Here is a 12,671-nt window from a genome sequence, read left to right on the forward strand (position 1 = left end):
AAATTATATCTAGCGAATTTCCTTTCTTTCCACCGCGGAGCAATGGTATACATTTAGGGTTATGACTTTTCGACATTTTTTCTCAAAAATTATTTCCAGTAGCACGGATGAATGAACTTTGCTTAACGCACCAATCGATTAAAAAAAAAAAGAAATTGAAAAAAATGTATGAAATGAAAAAAAAAAAAATTCTCAAAAATTATTTCCTTTTGCACGAATGAATAAAGTTAAGACTACTAATAACTACACACGATGCTCTTGAATCAAATTTAAATGGAAGGTGCTTACACCTGGGAAGTTTTTGCGGATTCTGAAACTATAATGTTCATAGATGAGAAAAATAAAAAAACAAAAAAATCGCCGAAGCGCTTTTTAAATAATCGCGATTCAAGTTGACATTTTTAGGTGTTTATTAGGTTTTCGCGATTTTGCTTGTCCAATCAAAATGGAGCTAAAGAAAATGTTGTAGCTGTGAAAATTCTCTACAGGAATAACGTTTATGATTTGTTCTCAGGCTGTACCATTTTTGAGATAAAGAAGCTCAGTTTACATTTTTAGGTTTTTTGTTAGGGTTTCGCGATTTTGCTTGAATACGGCAAGTTTTATCGGCATGGGACCTGAGAAAATCTTATAGCTTTGAAAATTCTCTACAAGGCTGGCTTATGTAATTTTTCATAGGTTGTGCCTTTTTTTTAGATATATAAGTTTATGTTGGGAAATTGCAGTCATGACATTGTTTTATAAGGAGACGATACAGAATTGAATTGAATTTGAATTAAAAATACGAGTTGAATCTCCTCTACCGTTATTAAAACCATACACTATAGTTTTAAGTATGTCCAATAATGTTTGTATTTTGCTTTAATGACTCGTAAAAAGACTCAATAAATTCCAACTTCAACTTGAATTTGAATTGTCCCAATTTCAACTTCTATATCTCAAAAGTTGTAAAACCAACGAAAATATCATTAAGGTCAATCTTGTAGAGAATTTTGATAGCTACAACATTTTCTTTATTCCCATTTTGAAAGGACTTGCAGTTTCCAAACAAAATCGCAAAAACCTAAACAACCCCTAAAAATGTCAACTTGAATCCCGATTTATTTAAAAAGCGCTCCGGCGATTTTTTTTTTTTTTTTTGTTTTTTGATTTTTCTCATCTACGAACATTGTAGTTTCAGAATCCGCAAAAACTTCCCAGGTGTAAGCACCTTCCATTTAAATATGATTCAAGAGCACCGTGTACAATAACGTTTATTCCATTCAAATTTTGATTATTAATTATATCTTTGAAAAAAAAAATAAACGTTTACGACCTTTTTATGATTCACAGAATTAAAGAAAATAAGTGAGAAGCAAATGGCTCCAAATATCATAACTCTCAGTATAATGTTGGCGACATTTCCTGAGTATTTCATCCATGTAAAACTTCTCTACATGTTGTGTCTTAAGGCACGCCATTTGGACTCGGCGATAAACAGTAGGTCCCCTATCATTGAGCTAATATGAATCGGGGTGCACTGATTGATATGAGAGAAGCTTGCCTTGTCCCTTCTGGGATGTTTGTGGAACAATAAATATTATTATAGCTCCTTACACATCCTTCTGAATGACCAACCAAATTTAATGTCTGATGAGCAGTTTAACCGCCAGCGAAACGACCCACAGTGGTCGCTGCCATTGGTCAAAATTAAAGAAATGAAAGACTAATTTTTGGTACCAAATGTGTTCATATCTACTCCTAACATGTTAAATTTCTCTAAAATAAATTTGTTATGGATTACTTCTTACTGTACTTTTTGAGTATAGCAGCAAAAAAGAAAAATTTTAACAGGTTGGATTTCAAGGTTAATTTAGTGCAAAAGTTAGGTGAAAGTAAAATATTTATATCAAACTAAATGAACCCGATATTGACCAAATTTCATTCGAATATTGAAAAACAATGTATTAACTTAATTTTTATGCAGTTTTGTTTTTGTTAATTTTTGGGATTCATATTGAATTGCTGAAGGACTTTTGTAATGTCATTTCTTCAGTATATTGACATTTCATGTAAAGTTTTAGTTATGTTCCCCCTATTTCCCCCCAACGAATTTTTTGGAAATGGTACCCAAAATACTGAAGGCACCTTTCAGAAGAGACATTGTGCGGTTTAGTTATATGAAGGATACGTCAAAATGTGGTCCTCAATGTAAAATTTGGAAAATTCAGCCATTTTGATTGATTATTACGGCTAGAACCCTAAAAATACCGAATATTGGGTGGTACCGATTTATGGGGACAACATCAAAGGGGGTTCCTACTTTAATCGACAATTTTCTGGGGGTTACCTACCTCCAGGAAAGATTTAGTGGCATTTCGGCCATTTCAAATTAATAACTTATATAAAACCTTCGAAATTCCGAAAATCGGCCGGTACCATTATATGAGGACCCTATCAAAACGTGGTCCAATTCAAAAATTTTTTGCAAAAAGGTTTTCTAACACTAGGGATTACCGATAGCCAAGGTGTAGACAATTTCATTGAAAGATATGGTCAAGACCCCCAAAATGCCAGAAATCAGGGGGTACTGTTCTATGGGGGCCATACCTAAAGTTGGACCTATGTTGAATATCATTAAAAAATCTTACAACAATGGCTTCGTGAAATTGATTGAAAAATGTCGATTAAACCATCAAAATATATACTTCAAATCTGGATTGCCTTTGTAAGTGGGGCCTATGAATATAATTGTTTACAGAAATATGTGTTACTACCTACTCAGAGCTCAAAATGCCAAACATTTTTTCTTGCTTGCAACTTATTAGTCCTGGGGTCTAATTCTCGCATCCGTTATCGAGCGAGTTTTTGTTCGAAGACAAATTACGAACGATCGAAAATTTTGGATTCCCTTATACGATCGAAATTATTTAAAAAAGTTATCGATACATACGGTTATCGAACGGTGAAACATATGTGCTCTGTTCCAGAACCTGCAAAAAGCTACTATTTTTTACTACGATAACATTTTTTCCTTTATGTTATCGAAATGCCAATACCAATGGTAAACACAAAAATTACAAACAAGTTGTTGTGCGCGTTGAAATGAAAACATGAAAATTGTATAAAATAATAGAAAATTGTGAAAAATTAAAAGTAATAGTGACCCGAAATCAATTCCTCTATGTAAAAATATAAAAATCACATTCTGGCATTGGAAAATATATTTTTAATTTTTAAGAAACAGCCACTTTTTGTCTATTTTTTTTTACAAATTTTATTGGAAAAAGTCATTAGTATGTGATTTTGATTAGTTTTATTGCAAAATGTTCCATTAAAGTTCGTTTTTTGCCACAAAAATAATCATTTCGACAGCAAATGTGTGGCGGGAAAAAATTGGCAAGATTCCACTCGAAAGTGTATTCGACAACGGATGCTGCCGTAATCCAAATACTGAAAATATCGATCGAAATAACTCGATCACGTATGCGAGAATTAGGCCCCTGCTTTCTTACTACCCAGCAAAATTTGACAGAAGGGGTTCTTTGCGATGACGTGATTTCATGTCATCTTTTGCATTGGTTCAAAGGAAGTCGTGAAAGATCCGATCTTTTCATTAGGATTTGAACCAATGCAAAGGAACTCGTGAAAGATCCGATCTTTTCATCAGCATTTGTACCCATTCCATCGATCCAATAGAGATGATGTTTGTGTTTTTATTTACACACCTGTTTATTTTCATTTTGGTATGTTCCAGTACTGCAAAAATCTACTAATTTTTACTATTTTTTCCGATAACATAAAGGAAAAATTGTTATCGTAGTAAAAATAAGTAGATTCTTGCAGTTTCTGGAACAGACCAAAGTTGTTAGAACTGTCGTCGTGATGTTGTCTTACATTTCCTGCATATCAAACAACTAAAACTTCTAAACAATTGGTAATATATGAAGTCCCAACCATCGAGCTAAAAATAGAATCGGACTGCACACATTGCTATTTTAAAAGTTCCCTTGTCTGTTCTAAATCTGACATAGAATGAAATCAATCAAATCTCGCTTCTTGGAATTTGAAAAAAAGTCCGAAACGAAAAGGAACAAGAATCTGAAAATAAAGAAGAAACTACTTTTGGAAAGAAACAATTAAAAATAAATTAATTAAGCATAAATGGTATTTTCCATAATAAGTCTCTCCTCCCCGTTCGTTACATTTTGTTCTTAGAGATCCCTAAAGCAAGCCGGGTTGTAGTCCCTACATATTTCCGTCACTAAACAAAAGAGTATAAATTACCAAAATGTTGTTATAAAATAACAAAATTATAAAATAAAAGTAATTTACGAAATAAAAATACTTAAAGGAGTGCATTTGGAGTCCATGTCGAAATATGAACTGGTGATGGGAAGATAATTGAAAAAACCTTTTGTAAGATGAAAGAATATCAGTTGCGGAGAACGGAGGAAGTAATCTTTTGCGTTGCAGCGGTGGTGATTACATTGCAATTTTGGATGTAAACTTTTGAAAAACTAAACTGATAAATTAATTGTAGTTATTTCATGAATTCGTTTGAATTAATTAAGAGTTTTGTTTTTCATGAAAACCATATTTCAATACAGCATTTCCATTTTCCAAACAAGACATGAAAATTTCATGCCAAGGGGTTGGTGAAAATGACATGCCAAAGTATTGGTTAAAATGACATGTCAAAGCATGGGTGAAAATGACGTGTCAAAGCATTGGTGAAAATGACATGTCAAATCATTGGTGGAAATGACATGTCAACGCATTGGTTAAAATGACATGCTTAGGATCCAGAAAAGAACGTCATCTTTTGGGGTCCACGCTCATATAAAATTCATCGATGAAGATGCTAAAAAGATGACATGCTAGATCACTTGCACCCATGATTGAATGTCATCTTTGGCATCGAACATTTTGCTGGGTATCCTTTTAACGTTATAAACTACAAGAATTATCTATAAAAGTGGTAAATTTGTACACATCTAATGCCATTTTTTGTAAATGCTATTATTTTATAACAATTATATTAAAAAATCAAGGTTTTTAAAACTTTAGTTGGAAACTAACCGATCGGCGAGGATGGAAATCAGTTCTCAGCAGGGCATATAGACAAATTCAATTTTACCTAAAAATAGTACCTAGGCAAACATTCAATAGCAAGACAAGTGTTAGTAGTATATCAATCTTGCCCTACCCACCCCATACAGAAAAAATTATATATCAATATCTATAATATTTTCCTGTTGCTGGCGTTAACAACAAAATGTTTTACGGTGGAGAAGACTAGTTTCGGTTGACAATCACTCGGCGGCCGGTTCTATGCACCAGATTGATTCAGAGGGCGGTCACGTCAAGAATTGTGTGTTTAATTAATTAGTTTCGGTTGAAGTTTAATTAAAAAGTCAATACGACCATCTAGCAAATTAAACACAAATATGCGAGAGATACGAGTATTGACTAAAAAATAAGAAAACAGTTTGATCTATTTTTATACTCTACACCACTATGTAGGGAGGGTATTATAAATTGGTTTTGGTCCAAAAGTTTGTAACACATAGAAGTAATAATAGTCGCAAGCCCATGAGAAAATTAATGTCTCGACGAGCTGAATTTTGATCGAAACGTTAATTACGGTCCCAGAGAGGAAGAAGCCTTTAGTTATTGATGATGGTGGAATAATATTAAGGGTTGGAATGGGCAAAACGTCAACGTTTTTTATGCGAATATCTCCGCTTCTTGTAGTATTCTAAAGTAGGTTGGCGTAGAATCTACGCCGTAGATGGTCAAACAATGCAGATATCATTAGCTACTCTATAAAGTATATATCGTCACCATAAATATCCAAAGAAGTAAACTAACATAAAAACCTAAGTTTACAGGAGAAGCAAAAAAACGCAATAAAATGATACCTACGTAAAATAATTATATGTGCAAAGTAATATTGTTATATTATCGAAAACAAAATATATTTACATAATTCATTTTAGATTATAATTAGTGCGTACGAACTCTTTATGAATGTAAAAGAAATGTGTGTTCTTATTCATTTCATATAAAAGAAAAATAGGTTATAAAAACATTTTCATAGAAAATATTTATATGTGCAAAAAACGAAAATTCTTGTTAATTCATAATAACGAACAAAATTGTTGTACATTTAATAAGATATGGAATTGCCCTTACTGACTGACAACTCTTTTAACGTCGTGTACTGCTTAGATTTTGCGAAGACTTTGGCGGAAAGTATACCCCAAAGGTCTTCAATTGGATTTAGGTCGGGACTTATGGCTGGCCACTCCAATAAGGGTATATTTCGTTCCTTTAAAAAGTCCTTGGTACGTCGTGCCACGTGAATAGGAGCATTATCTTGCTGGAAAATCCAATTATCTCCGTAAAGTTCTCCAGCAAAATCTATTAAGTTGTTTTCTAACAACTCAACATAAGCTTCGGTATTTATGTTTGTTGAAACAAAACATAAATTAGACTTTCCTCGAGCTCCGAATGCAGCCCATACCATAAGAGATCCACCACCATGGTTTCGTTTGTAACACGATTGACGAGGTTGTCGCAAATCTCTCCAGTATATATGATGACCATCAGGTCCGTCCAAATTAAACTTTTTTCATCACTAAAAATAACACTTTCAAATTCTTCATCCCAAAATTTGTATTTTTCAGCAAAACGAATTCTTGCATTTTTGTGTCACTGGGTAAGGCAGGGTTTTTGGAGTTTTTTCTCATATGTAAGACCAATGCCATGTCTTAATATTTGTTCTACACGTTGTCTTGTGACAGTTATGCCCAATTCTACAATTTCTCCAACTTTTTGCCTGTTTTCCCTTGCTCCTCTTCTGACAATTGGGTTCCTCGTGGCATTTCGAGCTATAAATGCTATAAATGGTTCTCCGAAAGTGGCCAAAATATGTTCACTTTATTGATTTTAAGAAAAATATGCAAAATAAAACTTTCGATGATCAGTTTACGACGTGAGAGACGCGAATGTTTTGTAATGCACATATAATTATTTTCTATTGGCTTGTAAAGTAAAATCGAATGTCTCAACTAACGGGACTACAAATAAAGTCAAAGGAAGAAATTAACACTATGCAAAAGGAGAGGGGAAATGAGCAAACAAAGTTCAATCAAAAACGGAATTTTGATTTCTTTTTGGAGTTACGTCTTTAGGCATTTATGTTGACTATATATTCTTGGGTAAAATTCTGAGACGATCTATGTATGTCGACCCGTCTGTGGTAATCACTCTAACATCCACAAAAGTTGGGATAAGACGCTGAAATTTTGGCGCATTTTGTGTGCAGGCAAGTCATGTTCGAAGATGGCTATATCGGTTTTCGTTTTGGTATAGCCTCCATATAACCGTACCGTCCGATTTCAGCTATTTTGAAGTTGTTAGCTACATTTTTTAGACCGAATTAGCTATCATTTGGCATTTATGGTCTCCAGTGATCAAGAAACTTATTCACCAAAAATTATGGACATAGCCCTCAAATGACGGTATCGTCCGATTTCAGGTATTTTGGAACTTTTATCGATATTTTCGGCTCGGATTGGATGTAATTCCTTTTTTAGGTAACTTGTTTAATAGGACGGCCAAGCCCACTTCACTTTATGCTGATTTTTTGAGAAAAGTTTGGGTATCCTCTAAGATGATCTTCCTGTTATTTTTTAAGTGAAACTCTATTCATATACTATAAGGAAAGACATTGGTATCATGAGAGAAAACCTTTTGGAGAACTATCGAATCGAGGGTTTTCATTTAGAAGTATAATGTTTTTATACGAGAAAACTAAGTGGTCTCCCTAATGGGTAAAGAAAGCCCTTGAAGAAAATTGCCAATATACAGTGCTGGACATATCAATGGAAACTTTTTTCAGAAAACTAAATATAATAATTTTTGACTAAGTACATTTATTCCTTAGTTAACTATACCTTCATATTTAATTTTATGCAAATATATCCAGGTATATCTAGCTAAGGAATAAATGAATTTAGTCAAAAATTATTATATTTAGTTTAGTTGAAAAAGTTTCCATTGATATGTCCAGCATTGTATGTAGATCAAAGTTTTTATAGTTCCCACTATTTGATATATATTGAATGATTAAAGTATTTTCTTACGTGGTTTTACTTGTATAGACAGAGGAAACATTTATTTTTGCTACTTTTGGATGTAAAATATAGCAGAAACAATTTGGAAGATGCATTTGACATTATATGAAAGCTTGTTTTAAAGAACACATTACGAAAACCCCAACTGATTAGTACACATTTTATTAATTTTGAGTTTTGGAATTTATTGTCGGGGCCATTATTTTTCAGCCCCATGGTAGGTAGTTTGTCTATATTACATTGTAATTTCTTATTCGGCTCATGTGGCTGCGAGTTGGTGCTTAAGTTATAAGTGGGGGCATTCGAGGGCTATATGTCGGGATGTATACATTTCCGCAACAAAAGTTATATATCGTTGGAATCGGTAGGAAATGCATCATCTGTGGAAAATTTGCCAACATTTTTGAAGTTTTTTTTTAGCGGACATTCGACGTTCAGGGCGGGCGTGCATCTATATGGGGAATATTACTCCGGTCAAAATAGTCATTGTGGTCAAATAAACAAAACCTCGTTTGAGGATTGTTGAATACTTCTCGATAACGGTAAGTAATGTAAATAAAAAAATTTCTCAAGCATGTGGATCTTAAACGGCATTTACATTAGAGCTTTTTGCCGGGTTAACCTTCTTTATAAGGATTTATTTCACGTTTGCGCTATGGAATTGAGGTTTGAAACCCAGTGGGTTTATTTAATCTGGTCAAGTGCAAACGGGGTATTAGTTGTGTAAAAAAAAGTATCAATCAGCTTTACAGACAAGCATAGCCATGAAATACATATTGACACCGTTTATGAAGAGGTTAAAAAAAATAAAATTTTTACGGGGAGTCCCTAGGTCGCGTCCTGTCTACCTTTAGCCTGTGCGTATTGAGAAATGCATCTACGGGGAGATCGAATGATGGTATTGTGGACATTCCAAATCAATGTTAATATCTGTTAATAAATTGGATACGGATATTTCCTATCCGCAAACGACTACATAGAGTGTCAAATTATAACAACAATAATCTGAGAGAGGTTACCTGTCCTCGAGGGAATTCGAAAAACTTGGAAGCTACACGACAATATTGTCTATATCAAGAACATTTGGCGCAGATATCCCCTGTCCATCGAAAACGCGAACTTTGTGGGGGAGGTATATAGTCCATCTTCGAATGTTCTCCGATATCTCCCCTACGAAGTTCGAACCATTTTTCTTAAGTGCAGATTGAGACCTGTTTCCAGATAAATTTTAAAGTTTATTTCGGATAGTTCTCGCGGTCCTTATTAGAACAGTATAATTTTAGCCGAAATACCGAATAAGACGTTCCAGTGAAGATCGAGGCTCAGATGCCAAACTTACAAAACTACAAACATTTGTTGAATATGTGGCCAACGAATTGATTTACATATGTGTCAAAAATGGGGTGTTGTGTTAGTAATGTCCTCAACAAAAATAAACCCACTATACCAGTTGCTGATATTTTTCGAATGTTTTCCACATGTTTCGAAAACGATATCATTTTCGAACATTTGGTGAATGTTTTTCTTCACAAAATAATTTTATGCTGTTTGTATAAAATTCCCATTTACATTTTTCAAATAATTTCGATATAAATGCTACGTATAATATAAATAATAAACGTTGATAAAGACCAAGGCAAATTTATATAAAAAATGTGCATGAATGTCCATATTTTAGGCAATTTTCCTTGCGGCAATTGTCAGTTTGTAGGTGAGAGAGGGTGTTGAGAGGAAAAGAGTTACCGTATGCCTCACCTCCCTCTCCATCAAAGTGACAATTGCCGCAAGGAAAATTGCCTAATATAAATATGGACAATTACAACAACTAACAAATTTACAAAAACAACATTGTTGTTATTGAAAATTAATTGTCCAAGAAAATATTGAATAATAGGGTCTTTCCAAAAACTTTCTCAGGAAAAACGTGAATACATTTTGAAAATCTTCTAAAATATAACAAATTTGAACCAAAATGTAAATATAAAGCATTCAGAACTGTCGTAGGGCATTTTTATTACACGTTTAGGATGAAAAGCAGTATTTTATGATAGCAAGTTTTAAAATTTCAAATTTTATGAGTAGACCCTATTACATTTTAAAAACTAAATTTACAAAAAAGTATAAATACAGTTGATTGTCACTTCTACCTTATATAAATAAGTGTTTGTCATGGAAGCCATACAGATTGAGTGGATAAATATCCACCACAGTAAAAACAAATTGCATTTGAAAGAGAAGAATTTCGATGACAGAGAAGCCACTCCACAGCCAATATGTCTGATGAGCCGCTACCAACGGAGAAACCGGTCGCATAATGGTGGTTGTATGGATTCGAAATTAATTAAAATTAATATTAAAGAAATGATCTTCGAACTAATAGGTACATTTTTCAAATAAATACAAATGTTATAACGCTGAATTTTCTGACAGAAACCAGGACGGCTAAAAAATACAGTTGTTTGAACCTATCTCCACAATTTCAAGGAGGAATACGATTTGTATATTTGTCCAAACCGAAGTTATAAAGGCCTCCACTCATCTATCAGTCCTGTTGTCGGACCGATGAACCCTTTTTGTATGTGTGTGCATGACAAGTGTGTAGCAATGCATTCAGTCGATTCTCGAAATCTTGAAATCTTTCCCTTGAAAAACTCACGCATATATTCTCAAATTTTCGAAAATTTACATACTATCACCAATGATGTCGGGCAGGCGCCTTAAAATTTATACTGCAGATTAGAACACACCAAAAACTATATAATCAGTTCTATGGCTATCGATCAATTTATCAACAAGTTGTAAGCCTTGCAAAAGTGAAAGGAACATATCCTGCTGTTAATATATTTTACATACCTCTTAATATTCGCAAATAATTGTTTAACAACTTTTGGATCTTCATTTTGCATAAATTGTTGAATAACACTTAAAGTCAATATTCACGCACATTTTCATAAATTAAAAATGATAATTCTTCTTTAAAATTTTTAAATTTTGAAAATTAGTTCCGTAATTTTTTCTCATTTTCTGTATAGTATTCAACATAAAGAGTTACACTGAAAATATTGTCATTCTTGCGACATACATACGTATGTAAATGTGAGCGAAGTTTTTGCAATCAATTTAATCACTTCACAGTTCAAAAAGTGTTTATTATCACATCATTGCACAGTCTGGAAGGCAGTCGAATAAATGTTTAATTGATAAGTTGTATTAGAACACCGAAAATACCAACAAGTCCATATAACAGGCCAACACATTCAAATCTTCTACCATCGCACTAATTTTGCTTTATCAATCAATGCATTTTGAAACATTTATCTTTTACGTAGCACTGGCAAGCACTGGCAGCATATCGGAATTATTGCCTTGAATTATATATTTATGTTTGCAAAAAATTTAATGTTTTTCTTTATTTTGAAATTTTATTCTCAAACACTTTATTCACTTAGTTATCTGAAACTCGAAAACAAAAACCACTCATTAAAAAATCAGAAGAATTTGTCACACAATTGCATGTATCAGTAAGAGAGGACGAAGTCTGAAGTATTTTCAATTCACACATATATAAATAAAAAAGCACAAACTCAAGATACATATTTATTTTATGGAGTTTTATTGCAGATTCTTAGCAAATACTTAGCACTGTCTCCACCGTATCTTTAACTAACTAACTAACTTTGACTACTAAATGTATATTTTCATAGTTTCAAGTATACTCCATAGGAATAATTGCCAACAAGGATAATAATAAACCAACAAGGAAGTGCTCATTAAATCGATTAAAGTTTTAGATAAATACTACACAGTCGATTAAATTAAATTAAAGTTTTGCATAAATAATACACAGTGTTCCACTAACATTTTCTTCGTTAATGATAACATAAATACATATGTATGTAGGAAACTTTATAAAATTGATTTTTTGACAAATTTCGAGAAAAAGTCTCATTTTTATTTCTATAAATAATCTACTCATAAACAAATTTTATTTGGAACTGCATACTGTCTTTAAATCAAATTTGAGTATATGCTTCAATGGACCAAAGCTATACGAGTGAAGTGGGCTTTCATCCCCAAAAGGAATTATCTCTGCGCAGATTTTCACCTACGTTTTGTGTCACAGTGTAATTAGTATTGGGCTGCATTAAATTTGACTTAGATGATCACGTATGGCTGTTAAGCGAAATATTTAAAATAAACGACAGCGTTTTAGGTTAGGTTTAACGATGGGCAGCTTTAATTCATCACAGCTGCTTAACTCGCATAGCTTAGGTCCATTGTGTTTATCCTGAAAATATATACAAGAAAATGCAATGAATAAAGGATTGAGGAATGTAATGTTAACGGTAAAGACCCTCACGCAAAACGAACAAACATCGCAGGATCTAGATTGGAGAGATAAGTTATGGTACAAATTTCATAGTCACACAATAGTCCCTGCCTGCTGCATTTAAACATAGTGCAGCGACATAACAGATGCTCAATCGCCTCCATCTCCTCTTCGTCCTCACAAGTCTTGCAAAGTCGATATTGGTTCCATAGAGTCTT

The 12,671-nt window shown here is 33.2% G+C and overlaps 1 protein-coding gene across 15 annotated transcripts in view; it reads right to left on the reverse strand.

The window, feature by feature from the left end:
- LOC141406562 (cyclin-dependent kinase 12) overlaps positions 1-12,671 on the reverse strand; it is an 87,155-nt gene that overhangs the window by 51,479 nt on the left and 23,005 nt on the right. For 2 of the 15 annotated variants that reach the window (XM_073992282.1, XM_073992283.1), the window contains exon 1: positions 10,977-11,293. The exons of 10 other annotated variants lie outside the window; for them this stretch is intronic. Coding sequence is in view for 1 of the 5 variants with exons in the window: in XM_073992283.1 (XP_073848384.1) it covers positions 10,977-11,022 (46 nt within the window). In the remaining 4 variants the exon portion in view is untranslated. Of the gene's footprint in view, positions 1-10,976; positions 11,577-11,707; positions 11,809-12,671 lie in introns of those variants that run through there. 3 more of the 15 variants (XM_073992276.1, XM_073992263.1, XM_073992268.1) reach the window with 2 other exon arrangements.

This window comes from Musca autumnalis, unplaced genomic scaffold, assembly GCF_047663935.1.
Source record: "Musca autumnalis isolate F117 unplaced genomic scaffold, ASM4766393v1 scaffold_5, whole genome shotgun sequence".
Lineage (NCBI taxonomy): Eukaryota > Metazoa > Arthropoda > Insecta > Diptera > Muscidae > Musca > Musca autumnalis.